The sequence below is a fragment of the Pseudonaja textilis genome, chromosome 5 (assembly GCF_049901715.1).
Source record: "Pseudonaja textilis isolate UNSWEBS1 chromosome 5, rPseTex1.2, whole genome shotgun sequence".
NCBI classification, from domain to species: Eukaryota; Metazoa; Chordata; class Lepidosauria; order Squamata; family Elapidae; genus Pseudonaja; species Pseudonaja textilis.
In genome coordinates, this window is record NC_141994.1 from 26,931,286 (window position 1) to 26,958,151 (window position 26,866).

Here is a 26,866-nt window from a genome sequence, read left to right on the forward strand (position 1 = left end):
TCCCCCGCTCCCTTTCTGTTGGCAACTCTAAAAAGACCATAGAAATATTTTATGAGTGGACCCTGTTATTGTGGGTGAGCAATAATCCCAGGTCTCATTTCAGCTGATCAACGGTGGGGAAGATGTCCTGGTGTTCTACAACGACAGAGCCTCTTTCCCAACCCTCCTTCACATGATGTGCTCTGAGCGAGACCGAGTAGATGAGAGCGGGCCTTTGATGTATCACATCACCCTGGTGGAACTGCTGGCAGCCTGCACCGAGGGCAAAAACGTCTACACGGAGATCAAATGTAACTCTCTCCTTCCCTTGGATGACATCGTGCGAGTGGTGACGCATGACGACTGCATACCCGAGGTAGGTTGAACGTTGTTGTCTGTTCTGAAAATAAGCTGGGTTCTAATACTGCACATTGCTGAAGTAGCAGAGGTGGTATTGAGCTGGTTCTGAGCGGTTTTGGAGAACCGGTCGTGGAAATTTTGAATAGTTCAGAGAACCAGCATAAATCCCAGCTCTGACCGGCCCTGCCAACCCCATCTATCCTCTGCCTCCCATTGAGTCTCAGCTAATCGGCTGGCTCTTCTTTGGTTGCCCTGCACAGGAGAACGGAGCTGGACAAGGCTTTGTGGAATGGTTGTGATGTATCTATTGGTGGGAAAATCCCAGTGGGCCTGCTCCTTCTTTTCTTTGCATCAGTGACAATTGCTTTGAACTTCCAGATCAAGATTGCGTATGTCAACTTTGTCAATCACTGCTATGTGGACACCGAAGTGGAAATGAAGGAAATTTACACCAGTAACCATATCTGGAAGCTGTTTGAGAATTTTCTGGTTGACATGGCAAGGGTAAGCCTTTAGATGTCTTCATTGGAATAAAATTGTTTATCTTGGACAATTTTTTTTAATATTGAAACTTACTTTAATTTCTAGCTAAAGAGAGAGAGAACTTCCCTTAAAGCACATATCTTAAAGCTGTGGAGGTTGGAAAACACTAGAATGAAGTCGTGCAAGTAATTTTCAAGGCAAGAACTGGACAATAGATAGATAGGTGGTAGATAGATGATTGGCACGGTGGCCTAGAGGTGAAAATGCTCACCTCCCACTTGGAAGGTTGAGAGTTCAATCCTAGATAGTGGCAGATTTTTCTCTCTCGGGGTGCAAAGAGAAAATATCTGCTGTGGACTCCAGGTAGGCATCAAGAAGGGCATCCGGCCAGTAAATGTTCAGCTCCATCTGCATTACAGGATCATAAAAGGGAAGAGATTATTGTTATTGTTATTGTTATCGTTATTATCAAGGAAATCATGATTTTCAGTGACCAGATTATCCAGGTTCAATTTTGCTTTGCTTCAAAAGTTTTCACGCCGTGAAGAAAAGCGACAGGGGCTATTTTGGCAGTTAAGGACGGAAATGCAGCTCCCTTGTGTCTGTCTGTCTGTCTGTCTGCGTTATGACATGTCTGTCTTTTCCCACTGATAGGTTTGTAACTCCAGTACAGACAGAAAACATGCCGACTTATCTCTCGAAAAATATGTCACCGAACCAGTCATGAGTATCATAAGTGGCTTTTTCAGCTCTCCGTTTTCAGACAACAGCACAAGCCTCCAGGTAAGACATCAGTGACAAGAGTCCGCTTGAAACAATGTGTGCGTGTGTGCCAAGTCACGTTTATTTAATGTTTTGAATTATTTTCCCTCAGGAAAATAATTTTCCTAGATAAAGAAATAACTCGAAGGCTATACACCATAATACATTTTGAGTGGAGGTCGCTACTGCTCGCGGAAGTGAGGATATGCGTGCGTGCGCTCGCAGGCCGTTTCCATAGACCAGTTGGAAACCCCCTCAGAGCCCACTAGTGGTCTACAGCTCACAGGTTGGAGGACCCTGATCAGGGGTGGGATTGGGCCAGTTTGGGTGAACCGGATGTTAATTTTACATCCAGTTCGGCGAACCGGTAGTTCCAAAGACCAGCTGGCCCCACCCTAGCCTGCCCCACCTCTCCCAGCCGTCTGCTTTGGCTCTGGACTCATGCAAGCTGTCTGCCATGCAGTCTGCTTCAGGACTGGCCCTTGGCACCCGTAGATTGTCCCCCCACCATGTTTGTCGTGCTCTGGGACAAATGGGGAATGTAGAGCTCGATACCTAATAGTCCCCATGTGTCTAGTTCTGGCTCCCATGTAAGTGCAGGGAGGCTTGCTAGGCCACAAAACAGGGCTCACTGGGTTGTGTGTGTGTGCAATGCATCCCCCCGCACCCCGTTTTGGCTCCCCTGTGGCTCCAGGGAGCCTTGCTAGGCCCAAAATGGTGTGTGTGGTGTGTGTGGCACACGGCCTCATGCCCAGAATTGGTATTCAGCCAATTCTGACAGGTTCTAGAGAACCAGTAGTGGAAATTTCGAGTAGTTCAGAGAACCAGCAAATCCCACCTCTGACTGGCCCCACCAACCCCATCTATTCTCTGCCTCCCATTGAGTCCCAGCTGATCGGCTGGGTCTTCTTTGGTTGCCCTGCGCAGGAGAATGGAGCTGGAAAGCAGGCTAGTGGGGTGGGGAAGGAATAAGGATTTTGCAGTATCCTTCCCCTGCCATGCCCACCAAGCCACGCCCGCAGAACTGGAAGTTAAAAAAATTGCTCACCCCCATTTTTGCTCCTATGAGGCTGCAGGGAGGTTCCTACACCCAAAATGAGAATCTGAACTACTAACTGCCAAGGGAAATTAGCGGGAGATAAGGAATTCACAGCGGGTTAAAGTTAGATCTCTGGTTGTAAGTCACTATATTTAGTGCTGTTGTAACTTTGAACGGTCACTAAACAAACTGTTGTAAGTTGAGGATTACCTGTGTATTCATGATACCTGTGTATTTTGTAAAGAGGAGAATATTTGCAATTTGTCTACAGGGAGTGTTAAATGGATCATAACATGTGTATTTGTGTTTCATTTCCTGAAAGGGCAAACATCACTTTGCCTGAATGAATTTGTGTCCGTTGTGTTGCTTCTTTCAGACACATCAGCCGGTCTTCATCCAGCTGCTACAATCTGCTTTCAGAATTTACAACTGTACTTGGCCAAGTCCAGCTCAGAAGTCTTCCGTGGAATCTTGCATCAAAACATTGGCCGAAGTCGGTGGGTAATTTTAATGGTTCTTTTCTTAATTCTTCCTTTCAGGAATCACATGGAATGGTAATGATTTTCATGAAATTAGCTTTCTGGAAATTTGTCTCTAATTTAGGGCATGTTGTTCTGACAAGGGGTTACTGAGACCATAATTACGCACACGCTCAGTTACAATAACTCTTGTTTTATTTCACTGCTGGGAATTATGTTCATTCCCAGCCCGTAATGAGTCCCAAACAGTCCCTCAAGATAAGCACCCACCTTTCTGTCCTTTCATTTGCTGCCAACAACTAAAGTGCCAAATGAACTATAAAAAACCAACTGAAGTACAAAGTCCACACAGAGCTTCAAGGTTGAATCCGAACAGAGTGACCGACTTTGCTTCCTGCAAAGGTTTCTCTATCTTTGCCTGTCCTTTATATCTTATGGGAGGGGCAGTCACCTCCAAGCCTTACTCCCTAGTCGCCCCTTTTGTCTTAGCTGCTCTTGCCTTCTAGCAGCTCTGCGCATATGCACACTGAGAATAGGCTCCCCTTGTTCCTCTTCCTCACTGCTGCCAGACTCTGGAGGCTCCAGAGTCAGCACTCCACTCCCAGATGGCCCTGGCCCCATCTCTACATCGGATGCAGGACCCTCATCCGAGTCCTCTCCAGACTCCCGGACTGGTCCCCATTCTTCCCCACTGTCCGATTCCTCTGCCGTCTGCACAGGCTGCTGGCGAACCACAACACATGTCAAGTTTTTCAACTTCCATTTTCCAAAGATTAGGGGTGCTCCGAAGTTGTGACGAGCCTTGGGGATTGTAAAGATACGTTGGTGACTTGAACATAATTTAGATGGGCCTGGTAAGTCACTACATAAGTGTCATAACTTTTCAACATGTTTGTTTGTTTTATTGGTAAGTTTGTACAACATCCATTAAAAAACCCCTAAAAGATGACAATCTCTGTGGGAAAAAAAAACATGATATGCTCTGTGTAACATCCCTCATAAAGGTAGCCCCCGACTTATGACTCTAATTGAGTCCCAGATTTTTATGGCTAAGGGAGAACTTTGCTAAGTGAGTTATGACCTTCCTTGCCACTGTTGTTGAGTGAATTGCTGCAGTTGATAAGGTAGCAGGCTAGTTGTTTAGTGAATCTGGTTTCCTCATTGACTTTGCTCATCAGAGGGTTGCAAAAAAAAAAATAACATTATGATGTGGGAAGGAAGAGGAAAGGGGGAAAGAAGGGAGGGAGGGAAGGAAAGGAAGGAAGGAAGGAAGGAAGGAAGGAAGGAAGGAAGGAAGGAAGGAGGAAGAGGAAGGAAGGAAGGGAGAAAGGACGGAGGGAAGGAAGGAAGGAAGAAAAGGATGAAGGGATGGAAGAAAGGGAGAAAGGAGGGAGGGAAGGACGGAAAAAGGAAGGAGGGTGGGAAGGAAGGAAGTGGGAAGGAAGGGAGGGAAGGGAGGAAGGAAGGAGGGGAGGGAAAGAAGGAAGGAAGAAAGGAAAGAAGGAGGAAGGAAGGAAGGAAGGAAGGAAGGAAGGAAGGAAGGAAGGAAGGAAGTGGAAAGGGAGGGAGAGGAGGAAGGGAGGGAGGGAGAGGAGGAAGGGAGGGAGGGAGGAAGGAAGGAAGGAAGGAAGGAAGGAAGGAAGGAAAGGATGAGAGAGTCAAAGTTCCATTCTCAGTAACTTTTTATGTCCGACATGTCTAACTTGATCTCTTGGTTTGATGTATTTCTTGTATGCCTGTGTGTGGTTGCACATATACTGATACAATTTTAATGCTCTTTTTCCAAAGCCAAGAACCGTGGCATTGCGATCCCAGTGGACCTGGATAGCCAAGTGAACACGCTCTTCATGAAGAGCCACACCAACATGATTCAAAGAGCAGCCATGGGCTGGCGGATGTCCGCTAGGAGCGGCCCCCGCTTTAAAGAGCCCCTCGGAGGGCCTTCCTGGGATTACAGGAACATCATTGAGAAACTCCAGGTATGCTAGAAAAGTGTGTCCCCCAAATACTCAGGTAAAACAGGGTCTAGATCAGGGAATGACCAAAGTGGGCAACTTTAAGACCTGTGGACTTCAGCTCTCAGAATTCCCCAGCCAGCATGTTTTACCTATTTTATATGTATATGTTTGGGGAAGGAAGAAGAGGAGGAAAGGGGGAAGAGGGAGAGGGAGGGACAGGAAGAGACAGGAAGGGAGGGAGGGAGGAAAAGGAAGGAAAGGAGAGAAGAAGGGACAGGAAAGGAAGGAAGGAAGGGGTGGAGGGAGTGATGGAGGGAAGGCAGGAAGGAAGGGGCAGAGGAAGGGAGGGAAAGGAAGGGAGAGAGGGAGGGTGAGAGGGAATGACAGGAAGGGACAGGAAGGAGGGGAGGGAAAAAGAGAGGGAGGGACAGGAAGAGACAGGAAGGGAGGGAGGGAGGAAAAGGAAGGAAAGGAGAGAGGAAGGGACAGGAAAGGAAGGAAGGGGTGGAGGGAGTGATGGAGGGAAGGCAGGAAGGAAGGGGCAGAGGAAGGAGGGAAAGGAAGGGAGGAAGGGAGGGTGAGAGGGAATGACAGGAAGGGACAGGAAGGAGGGGAGGGAAAAAGAGAGGAAGGGACAGGAAAGGAAGGAAGGGATAAAAGGAGGAAGGGAGGGAGGAAAAAAGGATGGAAGGAAGGAAGGGAAAGAGGGAGGGAGAGGGAGGGAGAGGAAGAGACAGGAAGGGAGGGAGGGAGGATAGGAAAGGAAGGAAGGGACAGGGGGAGAGAAGGCAAGAAGGGAAGGAAGGGATGGATGGATGGAGGCAGGGAGACAGGGAAGATAAGAAGGAGAGAGGAAAGAAAGAAAGAAGAAAGGGAGGGAGGGAAGAAACATTGGACATCCCTGGTCTAAGTGATGACTGATCATCGTGTTTTTGAGTTGTTGAATGAAATCCACACAACCCATTGGTGTTGTAAGTTGTCGGTATGTACTTGCTGTTTCCCCTTTGTCAACTTAGTTGCCTTGAAATGGGAAAACATCAAAAACACAGCTTGCATCCTGCTGTTTTTGTCAGAAAACTATCCAGATGCTTCAGCCAAGAATCCTTATTTTACTGTCGTTCTTTTAGGACGTGGTGGCCTCCTTGGAAGAGCAGTTCAATCCTATGATGCAAGCTGAATTTTCGGTGTTGGTGGATGTCTTACGGAGCCCTGAACTTCTCTTCCCCGAAGGGAGTGAGGCTAGGATTAGATGTGGAGCCTTCATGTCCAAGTAAGGGCTGAAGCGACTCGACAAAGTTACTCCAGAACATGTTTCACGGCTCAGTTTCTGTGGGGTCCTTCTGGGGGGTCTCTGAGCGTGGTGGTTTTCTCTTTTTTCTTTGACGTTTCATGACCCGGTTAGGTAGCATCATGAGGAGGGTGTGAGTTTGAATCCTAGCTAGAGGCAGATATTTCTCTCTCTGGCCACACTGAGAATATATCTGCTGAACAAAACTCAGCACTGGCGACAGGGAGGGAATCTGGCCAGTAAAACACTCTGCTAGCTCCATTCATTTGTCCAGATTCCACCCGCAAGGGATTATGGGGTTGTTAAAAGAGGATGATGATCAGTGCTAGCTAGAAAACGTTACCTAACTGGGGGATGAAAAGTCTGCGAGAAGACCACCAAGCTCAGAGAGCACCAAGATTGTCTTCTCCTCCTCCTCCTGCTCCCTGAAAACCCTCCTAGTACTGATGAGGTTCCCTAATTGGGTCATGAAATGTCTGCAAGAAAACTACCCAGCTCAGAGACCCCACAGTCCTCCTCCCTCCACTCCTCTTACTCCTCCCCCTCTTCGCCTTCTCCTCCTCGCCTTCTCCTCCTCCTCCTCCTCCTCCTCCTCCTCCTGAACTCCACTCCCTTCTAGCACTGAAGTCATCCTCTAGCCAAGTAATATCTGCAAGAAAACAGCCAAGCTCAGAGTCCATCAAGGATCCGATGCAGGGGTCGGTATTCAGCCGGTTCTGACTGTTTCTAGAGAACCGGTAGAGGAAATTTTGAGTAGTTCAGAGAACTGGCAAATCCCACTGGAAATTTTGTCGTATTCTTCCCTTGCCACGCCCACCAAGCCACGCCCACAGAACCGGTAATAAAAAAATTTGAACCCCACCACTGATCCTATGGTATAATGCTGAGCTACAAATATTTTCTTTTATGAGTGCTAATTTTCTTTCTGGAAGGTTCCTTGTCATGTTTTTTCCTTCATTAACCTCACACAACATGGAAAAGCAAAACGTGATTTACCTTGGAGGTTGAATAAAACCCTTTAACGAAGAGGAAGCTGTTACAGTAATTTATTCCCTCTCTGAGCTAATGTATTTCCAATAAAGGAGAATATTTGTAGCTCAAGGGTGAACTGTGGACTTCTTAGTGTTCTCTGAGTTTGGTTGTTTTCTTGCAACCGTTTCATGACCCAACTAGGTAACATCATCAGTTCTAGTAAGGAGTTGGCTTTGCTCTAAGTTATATTCCTTTGCAAGGGAAATAATGTTACATTTTTGCCTGATGTTTCATTTTAAGGTTGATCAACCATACAAAACGGCTAATGGAGAAGGAAGAAAAACTTTGCATCAAAATCCTCCAGACTTTGCGGGAAATGCTCGACCAGAAAGATAGCTTTGTTGAAGAGGTAGGCCCAGATCTTATTCCCGAAAAGTATGTTAGATACAGATACAAAAGAATCGGGTCGGAAGGGACCTTGCTGGTCAGCTAGTCCAACCTATACCCTTTCTGATGTGCTGCATCGGCTGTGATTTTTAAGTAAAAAGTGTGCAAATCTAATGGAGGATAAATACTTTTATCAGATTTCCAGGGCAAAGTGAATGAATTCTAGGGGGAAATTTGAACCATCTTGAAAAAAAAGAATGGAATGGAATGGAATGGAATGGAATAGAATAGAATAGAATAGAATAGAATAGAATAGAATAGAATAGAATAGAATAGAATAGAATAGAATAGAATAGAATAAATATTGGAATGAAGAATAGAATAGAACAGAACAGAATAGATATTGGAATAAAGAATAGAAGGAATAGAATGAATAGAATAAAAAAAGAATAGAATGAATAGAATAGAATAAAAAGAAAAGAATAGAAAGAATAGAATAGATATTGGGATGAAGATTAGAATAGAATAGAATAGAATGGAATGGAATGGAATGGAATAGAATAGAATAGAATAGAATAGAATAGAATAGAATAGAATAGAATAGAATAGAATAGAATAGAATAGAATAGAATAGAATAGATATTGGGATGAAGAATAGAATAGAATAAGAATAGAATAGATAGAATAGAATAGAATAAAGTCTAATAGAAAGAATAGAAAATATGGAATAGAATAGAACAGAATATAGAATAGAATAGAAAATAGAACAGAATAGAATATTGGAATGAAAACTAGACTAGAATACTTCTAATCCCAGGTAGATTACCATTTTGAAGGAAAGGGATAAGGATGGCAGGATGGGAAGAAAAAGGTAAGAACAAAGAACTTGAGAAGAAGAGAAAGTGATGAAAAGACACGTCAGAAGAGAAGCCTTAGATTTTAGTTTAATATTGTTTTTTTCACAGCAAAACAGCTCCTGGGTATTCATAATCAGGAAAAACTGCACAAAATAACAACATGCGATGCTGTTTGTCATGTTGCCTCACCAGATGGCAGCACTTGACTGATTTTGAGTAGGATCAACAGCTAACAGAGTTGAGTTGAGGCTGGTTAGGACTTGATTGCAAAATCTTTCAGTCAATGAATCAGAATAGAGTTGGAAGGGACCTTGGAGGAATTCTAGTCTAGCCCCCTGCTCAAGCAGGTGACCCTATTCCATTTCAGACAAATGGCTCTTCTTAATCACCTCCAATGATGGAGCACCCACAACTTCTGAAGGCAAGCTGTTGCGCTGGTTAATTGTCCTCCTTGTTAGGAAGTTTCTCCTTAATTCCAGGTTGCTTCTCTCCTTGATGAGTTTCCATCTATTGCTTTTTGTCTTGCCTTCTGGTGTTTTGGAAAATAGATTGACCCCCTCCTCTTTGTGTCTGAAGATCCACAGAACTGTCATTCTGAAGCTGTATTAACTATCTTGTGGAAAAGAAAACAAAAATCATAAGGAAGAATTCCCATTTATTTCCTTTCTCCCTTCCCTAAGAGTCCCAAGGCAGGATTGCAAGATACTGTCAATCTAGCTTTTCAATAAAATGGAATTGACTCACCTTAACAGAATAACAGAATAATCATTGACTTATGACTTCTATTTCTATTTAGAATAGAATAGGGTAGAGTAGAATAGAGTAGAATAGAATGCAGAATAGAAAAGAATAGAGTAGAATAGAATGCAGAAAAGAACAGAATAGAGTAAATAGAATGCAGAATAGAAAAGAATAGAATTGAATAGAAAAGAATAGAATGCAGAATAGAAAAGAATAGAGTAGAATAGAATAGAATGCAGAATAGAAAAGAATAGAATTGAATAGAATAGAATGCAGAATTGAATAGAATAGAATAGAATAGAAAAGAATAGAGTAGAATAGAATGCTGAATAGAATAGAATAGAATGCAGAATAGAATAGAATAGAATAGAATAGAATAGAATAGAATGCAGAATAGAATAGAATTGAATAGAATAGAATGCAGAATAGTAAAGAATAGAATAGAATAAAATAGAATGCAGAATAGAAAAGAATAGAATTGAATACAGCAGAGAAGAGCAGAATAGAATAGGAGAGTTGGAAGGGACCTTGGAGGTCTTCTAGTCCAACCCTCTGCTCAAGCAGGAGACCCTATACCATTTCAGTCAAAGGATTGTCCAATCTCTTCCTAAAAACCTCCAGTAATGGAGCACCCACAACTTCTAGAGGCAAATAATTCCACTGGTTCATTGTTCTCCCTGTCAGAAAAATCTCTCCTTATTTCTAGGTTGCATCTCTCCTTGATCAGCTTCCATCCATTATTCCTTGTCTGGCCTTCAGGTAATATTTACTTTCCCATAAGTTCAACCCGCCTTAAATTTCACACTTTCAAATGATAGGAAATCTTAACATAATGTTCCACTGGTTCATTGTCTTCAGGAAATTCTTCCTTAGTTCCAGGTTGCTTCTCTCCTTGGTTAGTTTCCATCCGTTGCTTCTTCTCCTGCTTTCAGCTTTGGAGAATAGCTTGACTCCCTCTTCTTTGGGGCAGCCCCTTAGATATAGGAAGACTGCTATCATGACAACCCTTATCCTTCTTTCCATTAAACTAGATACACCCATCTTGTTAGGATTCCTGACTGGTTTGCCCTGTGAGGCTGACATCAACCTTGTCAACACAATTCTCACTCCTCTCCTTTACAGCTCAAGAAATTAGACAGGCATCTTCTTGAGCTTCTTTCTCTGAAGCTGAAGGCTGAAGGCTTTGCTAGCTCACCTGAACCGGTCCTTAAGGCAGAATCGTCTTCAGATCTTCCCAAAATTGCCATTCCATATATCTGCAGGTATTCTGGCCTTCAGCTTTGAGACATTGACATGTTGTTGACACAAACCCTGGAGACTTTTTCACTCTTCGGTATGTTAAAAAAAAAAAAAAAAAGGAAATTTGGAGCTAACTGGCGTTGCCTCATGTCAACAAGTCTAGGTTTTGTCCTCAGCTTGGCAACTCTACTGCAATTCTACAAGAGAATTAACAGGTTTTTTTTCATTTCCTTCCAAATTTGGTTGTGTATGTGTGTGTGTGTATACACACATACATATATATTTGTTTTCTTAAGTTTTTGCGGGTACTTACATGTATGGTATTCAGCTTTGTTCGGGTATTTTCCCATGTCCTTGTAGTTGTGCTTTTAAAGTTGTAGCAACGTTTCGGCAGAATCTCATCTGCCATCATCAGGCTTCTGTATTGTGTTCAACTTTAAAAGCACAACTATAATGACGTGGGAAAATACCCGAACAAAGCTGAATGCCATATATGAGTGGCCCTAACAGCAAATTTATTTAAAATCAGTGTGCCATTAAAGCTAGATTCTGAAATTAACAGAGTTGGAAGGGACCTTGTAGGTCATCTAGCCCAACCCCCCAGCCAAGCAGGAGACCCTACACCATTTCTGACAGATGGCAGCCCGGTCTCTTCTTGAAAGCCTCCAGGGATGAAGCTCCCACAACTTCTGAAGGCAACTTCTGTTCCCTGGGTTGATCGTTCTCCCTGTCAGGAAATGTCTCCTTATTTCCAGGTTGAATCTCTCCTTGCTCTGTTTCCATCCATTGTTCCTTGTCTGGCCTTCAGGTGCCTTGCAAAGTAGCTTGACCCCTTCCTCCTCTCTGGGGCAGCCCCTCAAATATTGGAAGGCTGCTCTCATGTCTCCCCTGGTCCTTCTCTTCCCTAGACTAGCCAGGCCTAGTTAATATTTAAAAAGATTAATTGTATTTGGCAAAAGCCATGTGATACGCTTTGAATAGAAAGTTGAGTCTCCCAATGCTTGCAAAATCGCATCTCTCAACTGCTTTGTGGGGGGATGCGGTACAATCCTTCGTTAGGGACCGCCAATGGCCATTGAAAATAGACAGATGTATGTCGAGGACTACCTGTCCGGGAATGGCCTTGAAGCATCCATCCCCCAAAAGGAGGAACTGGGGATGGAAGCGGCCCTCCAGTTCTTAGCCAGCTTGTTGCTTGTTTGGGTTTTTATAGCATTGTGTACCTGTTTAACTTAAATCAAATATTTCTGGTTATTTTGTCCCCCTGTGCATCCTTGCTCCTCACAACCGTGCACCTGCCTGGATGGGGTCGAGTCTCTGGTGGTGCGTTGTGGGCCCCCACTCCCCTGGCATGTGGCCGTCCATGTGCGGGTGCAGCTGAGAGGCAGCGAGGTGCGACGGCTCGTCAGAGGGTGTTCAGAGACTGCGGCGCTCGCAGCCGGCAACCGCCCGCCGTTGTGTAACTCTCTGGCAAGCGTCTGGCACGGGCTTCTGCGGAGGAGCTGCCTGACGTGGCTGGCCGAGCGCCTGACCCTGAAATTCAACATTTTCTGAATGAGCCGTGAGGCTGCATGACTTAAGCTGCCCACCTGGTGAGGGGGGGGAGGAGGTCTCGAAAGCCAAGGGGACGGTTAGCGGAGGAGGCCGTCACGCACCAGCTGGGAAATTGCCGGTTGGCATTCCAAGCAGGGTAGAGAGGAAGGTGGGGGGCGTTTGGCATAGCTGATATGTGCATCATTGTGGCGCCCGCTGGGAAGGTGTTATGCAACTGGCTGGACAAAAACAGAAACGGCCCCCTTCGATTCCCCTTGTTTATCTTCCTTCCTTCCTCCTTTCTCTTTCTTTTTCTTTCTCTTTCTTCCTTTGCTTCCTTTGCCTTCCTTCTTTTTTGTTGTTCTCTCTTTCTTCTTTCTTTTTTCCTTCTTTCTTTCCTTCCTACCTTTCCTCCCTCCCTTTCCCTCCCTCCCTCTCTTTCCTTCCTTCCTTTCTCTTCTTTCTTTTCTCTTTTCTTTCTTTCCTTCTTTTTTCCTTTTTCTCTTTCTTCTTTTTCTCTTTCCTTCCTTCATTCCATCCTTTCCTATATCCATCCATCCATACATCCCTCCCTTTCTTTCTTTCTTTCTTTCTTTCTTTCTTTCTTTCTTTCTTTCTTTCTTTCTTTCTTTCTTTCTTTCTTTCCTTCTTTCCTTCCCTCACTATTTCCTTCCTTCTTTTTCTTTCCTTCCTTCCTTCCTCTCTCTTTCTTTTTACTTTCTTTCCTTCCCTCCCTCCTTCCCTCACTTTCTTTCTGTCTTTCTTTCCTTCTTTTTTTTCTTGTTTCCTTCCCTCCCTCCTTCCCTCACTATTTCCTTCCTTCCTTCCTTCCTTCCTTCCTTCCTTCCTTCCTTCCTTCCTTCCTTCCTTCCTTCCTATTTCTTTCTTTCTTTTCTTTTCTCCTTCCCTCCCTTCTTCCCTCACTATTTCCATCCTTTTTTCTTTCTTTCTTTCCTTCCCTTCCTCCTTCCCTATTCCTTCCTTCCCTCTTTCTCTCTCTCTCTCTCTTTCTTTCTTTCTTTCTTTCTTTCTTTCTTTCTTTCTTATTTCTCTGTTTCTTTCTCTCTTCTTTCTGTTTCTTCCTCCTCCACTGCTCCCTCTCTACACCAAAGTTGATCAAATTCTCTTCTGCAAGGCAGGTAGCCTTCACGCCATCCACTCTCCAGGTGCTCACCTGCTTCCCTGGGCGGGAGGCCATTGTTGGCTTTCGAGGCATGTTAAGAGCGCAGATGGAGTGGCAAGGGACATGAGGCAGTCCCCTAGACCAATACCTGGGAATACAGGTGGGCTTTGTAGGTGGGTGTGTTGTTGTTCTTTTTTTAATGCACACACGTGCATCACATGAGTTTTCAGATAAATTCAGATGACTTGCACAAGTTCCTTGCAGCCAACGGGTGTTTCCTGAATTTCAATTCAGGGAGTAGAAAGAACCTGCTGTTAGTTATACTCCTCCAGAAGAAAGGATCACAGCAAACCAGCTGGACATTTACAAATTCCTGTTGTTCTCTTGTGGGTTTTGTTTTTATCTCCTTGTTGCTATTGTTCAACAAAAGAGTCTTACTAACGCTTTACAATAAGGCCTTTATTATGCTGCTGCTTCAAAGCCTACTATATGCTGTATTGTCATTGCTGAAGGATTGGGAGTCAGCTGGGTGCTATTTACATTCCAGATTAGTTATACTTTTGAAAGCTATAAAGTCCTTTCAGGGGAACACCGGATGGTGTTGCTCCTTTAATGTGAATAACAGTGTTGTTAACTGGTTTGTGTATCACCCCGGTTTTGAAATAGTTGTGAGGATGTCTGTAGAGCTTCAATTGCAGGCGCTCTTGAATTTCAAGAAGGGACATTTCAAAATTCAATCAGAAATTTAGCCACGATGGATCCTTTTTCTGCTTCTCTACTTGGCTAATTTTAACCTTGAAATGTTGGGTGGGATACAGGGAATCCTTGTTTAGCGAACTGCCTTGTAGACTGACTGTTTGCAACTTCTTAGATCCTATGCAAACTCTTCTGAGTTATGCTGCATCTATAGGGCATGGCCACATAAATTAGAATAGAGTAGATTAGAGTATAGAGTAGAGTTTATAGAATAACACAGTTGGAAGGGACCTTGGAGGTCTTATAGTCCAACCCCTTTCTCAGGCAAAAAACCCTACACCAGACAATCTCTTCTTTAAAACCTCCAGTGATGGAGCACCCATAACTTCTGATAGCAAACTGTTCGACTGATTAATTGTTCTATCAGGAAATTTCTCCTTAGTTCTAAGTTGCTTCTCTCCTTGATTAGTTTAGAATAGAATAGAATAGAATAGAATAGAATAGAATAGAATAGAATAGAATAGAATAGAATAGAATAGAAGAGAAGAGCATAGAATGGAATGGAATGGAATAGAATTGTGGAAGAGAAGAGAGGGTAAAGTAGAATAGAATAAAATAGAATAGAATAGAATAGAATAGAATAGAATAGAATAGAATAGAATAGAATAGAATAGAATAGAATAGAAATCATGCAGTTTCTTTTAGAATTACAATAGAGGAGTGGTGTTTTGCAGTGCATTGCAGACTTGAAAATAAAATACCTAGGAATACATTTACCACTCTCTTTAATTCTTACTCTCTGTTTTGACCTTATTAAAGGGGAGCAACCTGAGGAAAATACTTCTCAACCGCTATTTTAAAGGAGACTATGGAGGGAACATCAACGGTCCACTGTCTGGCAGCTATGGCAAACCCCTGCAGAGTGGAGGTAAACAGGGTTTAAAACATCTGGAGGTAGAACAGCTCTTTGGGTTTTTCCCCCTAGTGTAGTTCATGGGAATATATTTGTGGGAACTGTCGTTTGGTCTAGTGGTTAAGGCATCAGACTAGAAAGCAGGAGACAAGGAATTCTAGTCCTGCCTGAGGCATGAAAACCAGCTGGGTGATCTTGGGCCAATCACCAGGAGACAGGGAGCTGATAGGATAGGACAGGACAGGAGGAGAGGAGAGGAAACGAAAGGACGAGAGGAGAAGAAAGGAGAGGAGAGAAGAGAAGAAGACGAGAGGAGAGGAGGAGAGGAGAGGAAAAGACAGGAGAGGAGAAGAAAGGAGAGGAGAGAAGCGAAGAGAAGAAGAAAAGAGGAGAGGAGAGAAGAAGACGAGAGGAGAGAAGATTAGAAAAGAGGAGAGAAGAGAAAGGAGAGGAGAGAAGCGAAGAGAAGAAGAAAAGAGAGGAGAGAAGAAGATGAGAGGAGAGGAGAAAAGAAGATGAGAAGAGAGAAGAGAAAGGAGAGGAGAGAAGAGAAGAGAAGACGACAAGAGGAAAGAAGAGAAGAGGAGAGAAGAGAAAGAGAAGAGGGGATGGGATGGGACAGAATAACAAGACAAGACATTACAATTTAAGAAATAAGAGGAGAGAAAATGAGACAATCCTTAACTGAAATGTTAATGCCCCAATTGTCAATTAAACCAATTAATTTCAGGCACCTTCTCAGGACAAGATGTGGACAAGTCTGGGGCATCCATGCATGACATTCAGTGTCTCTTGGACAAAGAAGGGGCTTCGGAACTGGTCACCGATGTCATCGTTAGCACCAAAAACGACCGGATCTTCTCGGAGGCCATCTTGCTTGGCATTGCGTTGCTGGAAGGAGGAAACACCCAAATCCAGGTGCATTTTGGTACCTTAATATTTTCCAGCCAATTTTAACCCTTGAATTTCCTAAGGCAAAGAAGGAAACAGGAACAGGGTTGAGAACAATAAGGAAAATAACTAAAAATATTATAGCCGGTATCGTAATGGCATTTTATATAAAAGGAACTGTTGTGGCCAGCTTTTGTAAGTATGTAGTGTGTGATTTGTGGATGTCATGCCCCTGTTGGAATCTGATTCCGAGGGGGAGGCTGAGCAGCTGATAGGGAGTGGGAGTGTGGCTCCGTTGGCTGTGGAAGAAACTGGGGAAGGACAAAGCCTGGCTGGGCAGAGCAGAGGAGAGGTAGAACAAGGGAGAGGGAATTCAGAGGAAGACCCAGGCCAATGCACTCTTCATCCTAGGGCAAGCAGGGAGGAACAGAGAAGGGAACAATGAGAGTTGTGTGGCTTACAGGAGATGAAAGGGCCCTGATTCCCTTCATTAGCCATACCTGGGAACACAGTGTTTAAAAAGGGAAGCTGCGTGCAGCAAGCTGTTGGGAGCAAATTGTGAATTATCATCACGTGATCCCATTTTGCGATATGCAGAGTCCGTGGGAAAGCCAGATTCACTTAACAACCGCATGACTCACGTAAGAACTGCTGGGATTCCTTTAACAATTGTGGAAAGAAAAGTTGTAAAGCGCAGCAAAGCTCACTGAACCACTGTCTTGCTTAGCAACATCAATTTTGGGCTCGATTGTGGTCATAAGTCGAGGACACACTTTATTGTGATGTCACAATAAGATCAGATGTTTTAGGGGTGCCTCGCATCTGAACTACTTCACAAAAATTGATAGCCGAATGATTAGGATTTAAATTTGGAAGAAAAAGCAGGGAATTTGATCAAATACCAGGTTACGTACGAGTACAAATTGTGAATTAGAAATTTTAATGTGTCAAAAATCCATTGTCTTTCTGGAGCCCTGTAGAAATAAACCCCCACTTCGTTTTCTGTTGTATTTTTTTCCACTCTTTAGTATTCCTTTTATCAACAATTAAACGAGCGGAAAAAGTCCGAAAAGTTTTTTAAAGTTTTGTACGATCGGATGAAAACGGCCCAACTGGAAATTCGCTCCACGGTGACGGTGAACACGATTGATCTGAGCAGCAAAAAGAAAGATGAGGAAAGCGACGTGACTGTGTCAGCTCCAAAGAAGAGAGGTAACCAGGGAAAAAGGGGAGGGGGGAATATTTCTTGCCATAAGCTGGTTTCAGGGCAGTCAGAAGAAAAACAGATTTTGGTAAATTTAGTAAATTTTGTTCTGGAACTTTCCTGGAATAAACGCTCTCTGTGTGAAGCCCATTTTTTTAACTGTTGTTGGAGCCATGATGGATGTAATACGGCCGCGGTCAGGCACCAGGGTTGAGCAGTGAATTTGATTTGATCACAAAAGGTTTACTGAAGCATGAAAGTTGCATTTACCTGTCATAACCTCAAGCAGCACTTACTTCTCCCAGGATTGATGGGTCCAGAGATTGTGCCACCAACAATAGTTTTCAGACTGCGTAAAGCCAAGTATTTGTGAGGCGCAAAGACAGGCTCCAACTGCTTAACAGGCGCCAACTGTTAAGTTCCAGTTCAGATGATTTATTGCTCAGGCTTTGTTGTGGTTCGCCAACAGCAGGTGTGGACGACTGAGGTCTTGGAGAGGGAGGGCTCAGATGAGGGGCCTGTGTGTGATGCAGGGATGGGGCCAGGGCCATCAGGGAGTGGAATGCTGCTTTTGGAGATTGTGGAGGCTGGCAGCAGTGATGAAGAGGCCCCCGAGGAGCCCGTGCCCAGCGTGCATGCGCAGAGGCCTGCTTGCAGAAAAGAGCAGCTGCTGCAGCAGCACGGGTGACTCAGGAGTAAGGCTGCAAGGTAATGGCCCCTCTCTGAGGAGATAAAAGCCAGCTGAGAAACTGCAGTTCTTTGCAGAAGGCAAAGAAGTTTTACACGCGAATCTGGTGGACGTTAGAAATATCTGAGCTGGTGTTTGGAGACTCTTTGTGTTGGAATTATTGCTTAGTAACATTATCTGGTATTCCTGGCAGCCTTGCCAAACCTTGGAAGACTCTTTCTTATCGGAGCTAATTGGTCTGAAGCAGCCTTTTACCCGTGAAGGAACGGAATTCATAAAGAATCATTAAAAGCTTGTGCTGTTACCTTTGTCTTGTGTTTGTTTCCTTGGAACCAGGGTCAGAACAGGCTTACATACAAGGATCTAGTCAGCTAAGGGTCAGCACTGAATGGTGGCTCGATAAGAGCCAATGGAATTCAAGAGGGGTTGAACTTAGACCGTTTGTGGGAATGTAATGATTCTAGGCTGATTGCTCTCTTGACTCCACCTCCACTCTCTACCTTTCCTTCTACAGTATTTGAAGTACACATTCATGTGTCCCAAAGGTGCTTTTTTTTTCAAGAGGCAACTGGACTTACTTGTTTTTCCTTTTGGTAAAATGTTTTGCTTCTCATCCAAGAAACTTCTTCAGCTCTGGCAGGATACTGGGGAACAGAAGGATTTATATTCCTTGCAGACAGCTGGTCATTTGCATTCAATTAGAGGGTCATTGAGGCCACTTGGAGGTTAATCTTTATCCTCAGGGCTATCTGAGTAGTGCAAATGGTTTCTGTATTATGCAAGTTTTCCTCTGGAAATCGATTTCTACTCCCACACCATTCAAAGGGTGTTCATCCCAAATTGTACAGCTAAAAGGCCGTAGTGGTTCTCAGTCCTCCAGATGGAAGGATTTATGTGACCCTGTGATCCTGAGAACGTCGAAAAACCTCCAAGTGTTTCAATGTTAATTTAATCTACCCTCAATCTAACCTAAATCACCAGGAATCACAATGGACTCAAAGGATGGACAGAGAAAACCCCATCATGCTCCTTACGGGGCAGATTGAATGGCAATCATGTTGCTTTTCGCTTCTCTACAGTTAGAGATTCCAACCTCTACCTGAAGGAAAGCATGAAAGGACAACTGGCGGAAGCCTCCACTGCAACGTCCAAAGCTTACTGTGTGTACCGCAGAGAGATGGACCCAGAAACGGATCTCATGGGTCCAGGATCAGAGGCGGGATGTGCAGATGAAAAATCGTCTGAAGAAATGACCATGAGTCCAGCCATTGTGATCATGCAACCCATTTTGAGGTTTCTCCAATTGTTATGTGAGAATCACAATCGAGAACTTCAGGTAGAGTATTCTTGTGCTGTATTTTAGAATTAAAGCTAACATAATCCTTGTGTTCTGACCCAGGTTTCATAAACCGTAATTACACAAACACTTATTTTAAAAACAAGTCTTGTTTTATTGCAATGCTGGGAATTATTTTCATTCCCAGCTGGTAATGAATCTCAAAATGTCCCTCGAGATAAGCACCCACCTTTCTTCCCTGTGAAGTGCTGCCAATAACAGAAGTGTCAAATGAACTAGAAAAGAAACCAACCAAAGTACAAAGAGCTTCAAGAATGAATCTGAACCAAATGAACGACTTTGCTTCCTGAAAAGGTATCATCATCTTGGCCTGACTTTTATCCCTTATGAGAGGGTCAATCACCTCCCAGCCTTACTCTCAAGTCTCCCCTTTTGTTTCAACTGCTCTCACCTTCTAGCAGCTCTGCGCACACATGCACTGGGAACAGGCTCCTCTTGTTCCTCTTCCTCGCTACTGCCAGACTCCGGAGGCTCTGGAGTCAGCACACCACTCCCAGATGGTCCTGGCCCCATCTCTGCATTGGATGCAGGACCCTTGTCTGAGTCCTCTCCAGACTGGTCCTGGTTCTTCCCCACTGTCCGATTCCGGCTGCCAGCTGCACTGGCTGCCGGCGAACCAAAACACCTTGGTTGTATCAATGGAGGCATCGAATCAAAATCACGTGAAGTGTTATCACCACTTTATACAGTCTTAGTAAGGCCACACCTGGAATACAGCATCCAGTTTTGGTCCTCACATTACCAAAAAGATGTTGGCATCAACTTGTAAAGCATTCCTGGCCTGCTCTCAAGTTGCCATAGGCGGGGCGGGGGGGATGGACTGATGAAGCAGCTTGGTTGCTGTGACCAGAAGCACATTCCACGCATACCTTTCTCCAGATTGTGTCTCAGGCTACTAGAGCCAGCCGGAGAGGTGTGTTTTGTACAGCCTGAGAAAGTGCTTCAGCTGGAGAATGTGATTTATGACATACTCCGGGAGGAGGGGAGAAACAGGGTCATAAGTGGGCAGTAAATTACATGGGGCAGAGCCAACTGCACTTGGGAAAAGTAGTGCTGACATGTTGCTCCTAATAAATAGTTGGATTTCTTTTGAAACTTGGCTTGAGGCTCATGAATGAATTAGGGCATCCATCGGAACCCTGACAGTTGAGTTCAAACTGAGTTAAAAGTATGATACATCCACTCAGAATTGTAATAATAGTGAAGTCTTTCAACCCGTGGCTTAGCATTACCTCCAGTTTGAACCCTTGTCTGCTTTTCATCGGTTTGTACAAGGGTTTGTTTTCCCTTCTTTTTCCAGAACTTTTTAAGAAACCAGAACAACAAGAGCAACTACAACCTAGTTTGCGAGACACTTCAGTTTTTGGATTGTATTTGCGGAAGTACCACTGGCGGGCTAGGCCTCCTGGGCCTATACATCAAAGAAAAAAATGTAGCTTTGGTAAATCAAACCCTTGAAAGTTTGACTGAGTACTGCCAAGGACCCTGCCATGAAAACCAGGTAGGTTTACCTCCTCGGGAAGAATCTGAACTGAATGTGAATAATAACGTGTGGTTGAAAACTTTTAAACTATTATGGAAATTGTGGTCAGTGTGGTAATTCTTCTCTTGCTCGTTTAGAGCCCCAATACTTGCATATATCTTTAGAACAAGGGATGGGGTCTTTAGAACAAGTCCAGGGATGAGATCTATTCCCTCCCTCCTTCCATATGTTCCAGTGCAAGGGTCTTCAAACTTGGCAAGTTTAAGACTTGTGGACTTCAATTCCCAGAATTCCTGAGTTAACATGACTGGAGGAGGATTTCTGGGAATTGAAGTCCACAAGTCTTAAAGCTGTCAAGTTTGAAGACCCCCTGTTCCAGTGGATTGGATGTTAATCATGGCTTGTGTGGTCCTTGGAACTCTCTGAGCTTGGTTGCTTCCTGAAGACGTTTCATTACCCAACTACGCAACATCATCAGTGCTGGAACAGAGTGCGTTCTATACCATCCAACCACCATCTAACTACTCAGACAAACAACGAAATAGCAATCTCAAAGGTGCTTTTTCCATAGGCAACTGGGCTTCCTTTGTTTTTCCTTGAAGTTGTTTCGCTTCTCATCCAAGAAGCTTCTTCAGTTCTCAGTCAGAACTGAAGCAACTTGGATTTCTGAGAATCTCCATGGACAAACAAATAATGAACAGCCTAACCAAGGTTCCCGAAAGAAGAAAACAACACTCCCACAAACTGTGATGACCCAAAGGGGTGTGGCACAAAAGCAACCAAGTCACAAAAGTAGGTAAAGTCCCTTTAATGACTCCAACTTGGCCCCCAGTGTCCAATTATCCTCGGCTGGAGAAAGAGCAACTTTTAAAGGGAAGAAATTCAGTCCGAATCCACAGTACATCTAAATGATAAATGAAAACCAACACAAACCACACTGCAGCAACCAACAAGACAGGGCAGGACAAGGAATTGCAGACTTCAAAAGTTAATGAAACACACACATTTGGGAGAATGCCAGAACCCAGATAAGACTTGAGAAACAAAGATAATTCACGATTTGCTTACAGCAAGGTGCTGTGCACAAATGCCCTTTTTAAAGCACTGTTTTCCCAGCTGCAGCTAATGAAGGGAATCAGGGCCCCCTTTTCCCCTGTAACCCCTGTAACTCACGTTGCTCCCTTCTCCGTCCCTCCCTGTGTGCCCTAGGATGAAGAGGAGGTGGGCCTGGGTCTTTCTCTGAATGCCCAGCTGGACTGTGCCCTTCCCCAGTTTCTTCCATAGCCACCAGAGCCACACTCCCACTTCCTGTCAGCTGCTTGACCCTCCCCTCGGAATCAGATTCCAACAGGGGCATGGCACTGAAAGGATTGGAATATAAACAGAGAGCAAACCCTCCTCCCTTCTAGCACTGATGATGTTACCTAGTTGGGTAATGAAATGTCTGCAAGAAAGTAACCCAGCTCACAGAACACCAAGGACCTCATGGTTCAACCCTGAGCCTCCAATATTCTCTTCTGTTTGATATCATGGGTTTAAGGTCCCTGCCTCCTTTGCCAAAAATTTATACCTGTCCATCATTGGAGATTCTCAATCATCCAAGTCATGGTGGTCTCAAAGGTGCTTTTCAAAAACCGTATTTGGTTTTTGCATGACCTTTTGAGGAAAATGAGGATTTGTTACTGGTTCAGTCCAGTGGTGGGATTCAAAACTTTTTACTACCGGTTCTGTGGGCATGGCTAGGTGGTCATGGCCATGTGACTGGGTGGGCGGGGCTTCTTCTTCTTCTGTTTTTTTTTTTTTTTGCTGTTTTGCAGCCACCACCCCCAGCCATTTTTTGGGCCTCCTTTTGTCGGGAGGGGAGAAAAAGAAATACCTTATGAGGCGAGCGTCAGGTGGGTGGGGTGAGAGAGAGCATTGGGTGGGCAGGGCAAATGAGCCAGTGGCGACCTGGCAACCAGGTCAGGGGCCTGGCCAGCCAGAACTTATTATCGGTTTGGCGATCCATGCCAAATCTTTGCTACTGGTTCATGTGAACCGGTGCAAACCAGCTGAATACCACTGGTTCAGGCCCTCCATTGTGTACTTTCCCCTCTGGAAAGATGTACAGTGGTTGCAGTGGTGCAATGCACTGAGTATTTTGTCTATCCTTGTCTATGTTTTCCCTGAATCGACAGGACTTTCTCTTGGATTTGCTGATCCACACAAAATCCTTTAGGACATTATTCGTCTTTCAAAGAACGAGGAAGAGAAAGGACACAATCTCTCAAGGGATGTGTTGTTATCGTAAATGTCTTCCTTTCTTTGCCTTTTGTAGACCTGTATAGCCACCCATGAATCCAATGGCATCGACATCATCATTGCGCTGATCCTAAATGATATCAATCCCCTTGGAAAATATCGGATGGACCTAGTGCTACAGTTGAAGGTATGGAATTCTACCCCGTGAACATTATCCCCGTCGCCTTAACCTCACTGGGTTCCCATTGTTGCTCTTAAGAGATGGAAGAAGGACAGGATAATCTCATCCATGGTCAGGAGAAGAAGTGCAGAGCCCTCGCCTGTTCCTGGGAGAGTAAGATCAGCTGCCCTAATTTCTACTGTGCTGGTCCTAAAGACATTATCCGAATGTATATTCCATATACCAATAAAAAGGATATTCGAATGAATGAAGGCAAATATACGTGTCCTGGATAATGTTGTAGGATCGAATTTGGGTTGGTTACCAGGTTGTCTTCTGAGCTTTTAGACTCGTGCTGGAACCCATGTGAGAACTTCTCACTTGATACAATCTGGTAGTGAGAAGATCCCTGAGGATGGGCTCCAGCACGAGTCTAACAGCTCAGTGTCAGGGTTCTGACTGTCACCCTAATTAAATCATGAGCCTCAAGCCAAGCATCGAAAGAAATCCAGTTATTTATTAGGAGCTTCGTGTTGGCATGGGCCAAGTGGAGCCAACTCTGACCTCAGTTAATTCGCGCTTTGCCTCTGACCCTGTTTCACCCTCCCTCCAAGATGTATCATCAGTCACATTCCCCAACGAAGCAATTTCATGGGTTGTAGAGGTCACTCCCTCTGGCCATGGTGGGTTTCTGTAGAGATGAACCTGAGGCATCAGTTGGAATGTGGTTTTTTTTGACTGAGATGCAAGCTTTTTGATGTATCTGCAAAGTTTGCTTCCCCATCCCCCCTTGCCTATGGCAACTCAAGAGCAGGTCAGGGATGCTTTGCAAGTTGACACTCGGAAGACTAAACCTCTAGTCCTGGGGACCAACCTGGATTGGATCCAGTAAAAATATTTGTAGTTCAGAGTGGAAATGAGGGATCCTTGGTGCTCTCAGAACTTGGTGGTTTTCTTCCAAATGTTTGCCATGCAAAACGTAGGCACCAAACCAGCAGTAACACCAGTTGAATCCCACTACTGCAGACACCACCATTGTAAAAGAAACAGTGGCTAAGTCAACACACGGTATGGAAAGAGCTACATGGAAAGGCTCTCTTTACTGACATCTGGTACTTATAAATATGTAATTTATTTTTAATTAGTTCTGTGATTGTGGTGATCAGGCCATGATGTCACGCATAAAATAAGACAAAACAAAATCCATAAAAAGATTCAAGGCCTTCAAAAAAAAAAAACACCTTGTCCTCACCAAAAGGAAACCTGCTGTCAGGACTCTGGCATGCACCCCCATTCAAATTATAAGTCTCTAAGCCACATCTCTCAATGAAAAAATGGTTGATTTATTAGGAGTTGACATGTCGGCGTTTCCTGGTTGCAGCCAACTCTGAGACACATCACTCATTTCACCCTTGACCCTGGTCTTCCTCCACCCCCTGGATGTATATTCTCCAATGGGACACACCCATAGCCAAGAGTCATCAATCATGCTCTCCAGTAATAGTTTTGCATGCCAGAAGCTTCAGTTGCCAAAGTGATTATCTGAAGCCTTTAAGGAATGCACTGCTTTCCCGCCCTCCCTTTCTGCTGGCAACTAAAAAGACCAAAGAAGTATTTTTTTAGTTGACATTCAGCTCCCCTCACTTCAACTGCAACTTCAGTTAAAGCAGCGCTAAGGCTCATCGGTCCATGAAATAGATTTTAACAACCTCTTAATTGGCTTTTTGATACCTTTCAGAATAACGCCTCGAAGCTTTTGCTGGCTATCATGGAAAGCAGGCATGATAGCGAAAATGCAGAACGAGTCCTTTTCAACATGAGACCAAAAGAGCTGGTGAGTTATCTTTTTTTTGGCGGTTCTATAATTGAAAATAGCAAAAAAAAAAAGAGTTTTTGAGCTAGCAAACTGATTTTGACCCCCATAAGGACTAGAATACAGGGAATCCTCAATTTACGACCATAATTGAGCCCCAATTTTATTATTGCTAAGTGAGACATTGGTTAAGTGACTTTTGCCTCATTTTATGACCTCTCTTGCCACCGTTAAGTGAATCCCTGCAGCAATTAAGTTAATAACCCGGTTGTGAAGTTGCCAAAAGGGGAATCATGTCACACACACACACACACACACACACACACACACACACGGGACGCTGCAACCGTCATAAATGCGAGTCAGCTGCCAACTGTCTGAATTTTGATCACGTGATCACATGGGGGATGCTGCAATGGTTATAAGTCTGAAAAACGGTCATAAGTCACATTTTTTCAGGGCCATCGTAGCTTTGAATTGTTCATCAAACAACCTGTTGTAAGCAGGGGTGGGATTCAAAAATCTCAGCAACCAGTTTGCTGCCCAATTGCTGGGTGGGCGTGGCCTACCGGAACTTCCTGTTTCCAGCTTCCGGGAGGCCTCCAGAGCCCAGGGGAATCCATTTTTCGCCCTCCCAAGAATCCATAGGCCTTCCCCGGGCCTCGGGGGGGGGGGTTGAAAATGGCCTCCCCGAGGCTCTGGAGGCCCACCGGAAGTCAGAAACAGGCCCATTTCCAGACTTCCAGAAGGCCCTTTTTCCCCCTCCCAGAGCCTCCGTGTGGACCCTGCACTTACCTCCATCAAAAATGGGGCGCATGGAGACTCCTGGGAGGGGCAGGATGGGGTGTGCAGGACCAGCTGGTTGGTTGAAATTGGTTCTGCAAACTGGATGTAATTTTAACATCCGGTTCTCCCGAACCGGTCCAAACCAATAGAATCCCACCCCTGGTTGTAAGTTAAAAACCACCTATATAATTGTTTAAGTTATTTGAAACACAAAGAGGAATAACAGAGTTTGAAAGGGACTTTGGAGGTCTTCTAGTCCAACCCCCTGCTCAGGCAGGAAACCCTAATGGCTCTTCAATCTCTTCTTGAAAACCTCCAGTGTTAGAGCACCCACAACTTCTGTTGACAAGCTGTTCCACTGGTTAATTGCTCTCAATATCAGGAAATTTCTCCTTAGTTGCTTGTCTGCTTGGTTGGTTTCCATCCATTGCTTCTTGTCCTGCCTTCACCCACGGTGAACAGATTTAAAAAATATGGTGGGATATAAAAAGATTATTTAATTGAGATTGGAGAAAAGCATTAAGACTATGCAGATGGTGTTACGTGAAACTAAACAGGGCTAAGAGCTCATTCAATTTAACAATCAAGGACATTTTCCTTCGAGGTGGACGTCATGAAGAATGCGTACAACCAGGGCCTTGATAGTGACCAAGAAGAGGAGAATGGAGATGACAATATCTCACCAAAAGATGTTGGGCATAATATCTACATATTAGCTCACCAGGTATGTTGTTATCAAATATAGGAACTGCCCACCTCACTCAAGAGTGGCCATCAAAAAATACTAGATTGGAATTGTTAACATGAATGAATGAATGAATGAATGAATCAATCAATCAATCAATCAATTCATTAATTAATGAATAAATGAATTCTTTATTGGCCAAGTGTGATTTGCCTTTGATGCATAAGCTTTCAGTTTACATAAAAAGAAAAGATACATTTGTCAAGAATCATAAGGTACAACACTTAATATAGTCATAGGGTACAAATATGCAATCAAACATTGTTAGATTATAATCCTCTTAAATTTACTAGTAAAGTTTACAATGATGACAAATTAAAATCAAATGCTTATAAAAAAAGCCCAAGGAGATTGTATAAATCGTGTTTAAACATGCCGATAATTAATTCCCAATCAGGCTAAATTGCTGCCTCTAAACCAGGAGTGGGATGCAAATATTTTTACTACCTGTTCTGTGGGCATGGCTAGGTGGGCGTGGCTAGATGGGCATGACCATGTGACTGGGTGGGCGTGGCTGCTTTCTCTTTTTTTTGCACCACCCCTTCACCCCGTGGTCCATTTTTTTTTTGCCTTCTGGGCCTCAGGAAAGTCTCTTGGATGAAGCAGTAAAATAGCGAGGGGGATCCCAGCACAGCTGATCATCGGAACAGCTGATCATTGGGGGGAAAAAGGAATACCAGTTTGGCCAT

The 26,866-nt window shown here is 44.2% G+C and overlaps 1 protein-coding gene across 7 annotated transcripts in view; it reads left to right on the plus strand.

The window, feature by feature from the left end:
• ITPR2 (inositol 1,4,5-trisphosphate receptor type 2) overlaps positions 1–26,866 on the plus strand; it is a 138,157-nt gene that overhangs the window by 83,556 nt on the left and 27,735 nt on the right. For 6 of the 7 annotated variants that reach the window (XM_087934350.1, XM_087934356.1, XM_087934351.1 and 3 more), the window contains 15 exons: positions 104–355; positions 718–843; positions 1,477–1,605; positions 3,000–3,120; positions 4,891–5,081; positions 6,188–6,330; positions 7,621–7,729; positions 14,716–14,824; positions 15,540–15,727; positions 16,729–16,912; positions 18,672–18,928; positions 20,250–20,450; positions 22,750–22,860; positions 24,572–24,667; positions 26,037–26,156. In XM_087934350.1, the coding sequence (XP_087790476.1) occupies positions 104–355; positions 718–843; positions 1,477–1,605; positions 3,000–3,120; positions 4,891–5,081; positions 6,188–6,330; positions 7,621–7,729; positions 14,716–14,824; positions 15,540–15,727; positions 16,729–16,912; positions 18,672–18,928; positions 20,250–20,450; positions 22,750–22,860; positions 24,572–24,667; positions 26,037–26,156 (2,337 nt within the window). The remainder of the gene's footprint in view (positions 1–103; positions 356–717; positions 844–1,476; positions 1,606–2,999; positions 3,121–4,890; positions 5,082–6,187; positions 6,331–7,620; positions 7,730–14,715; positions 14,825–15,539; positions 15,728–16,728; positions 16,913–18,671; positions 18,929–20,249; positions 20,451–22,749; positions 22,861–24,571; positions 24,668–26,036; positions 26,157–26,866) is intronic. The other variant, XM_087934352.1, reaches the window with a different exon arrangement.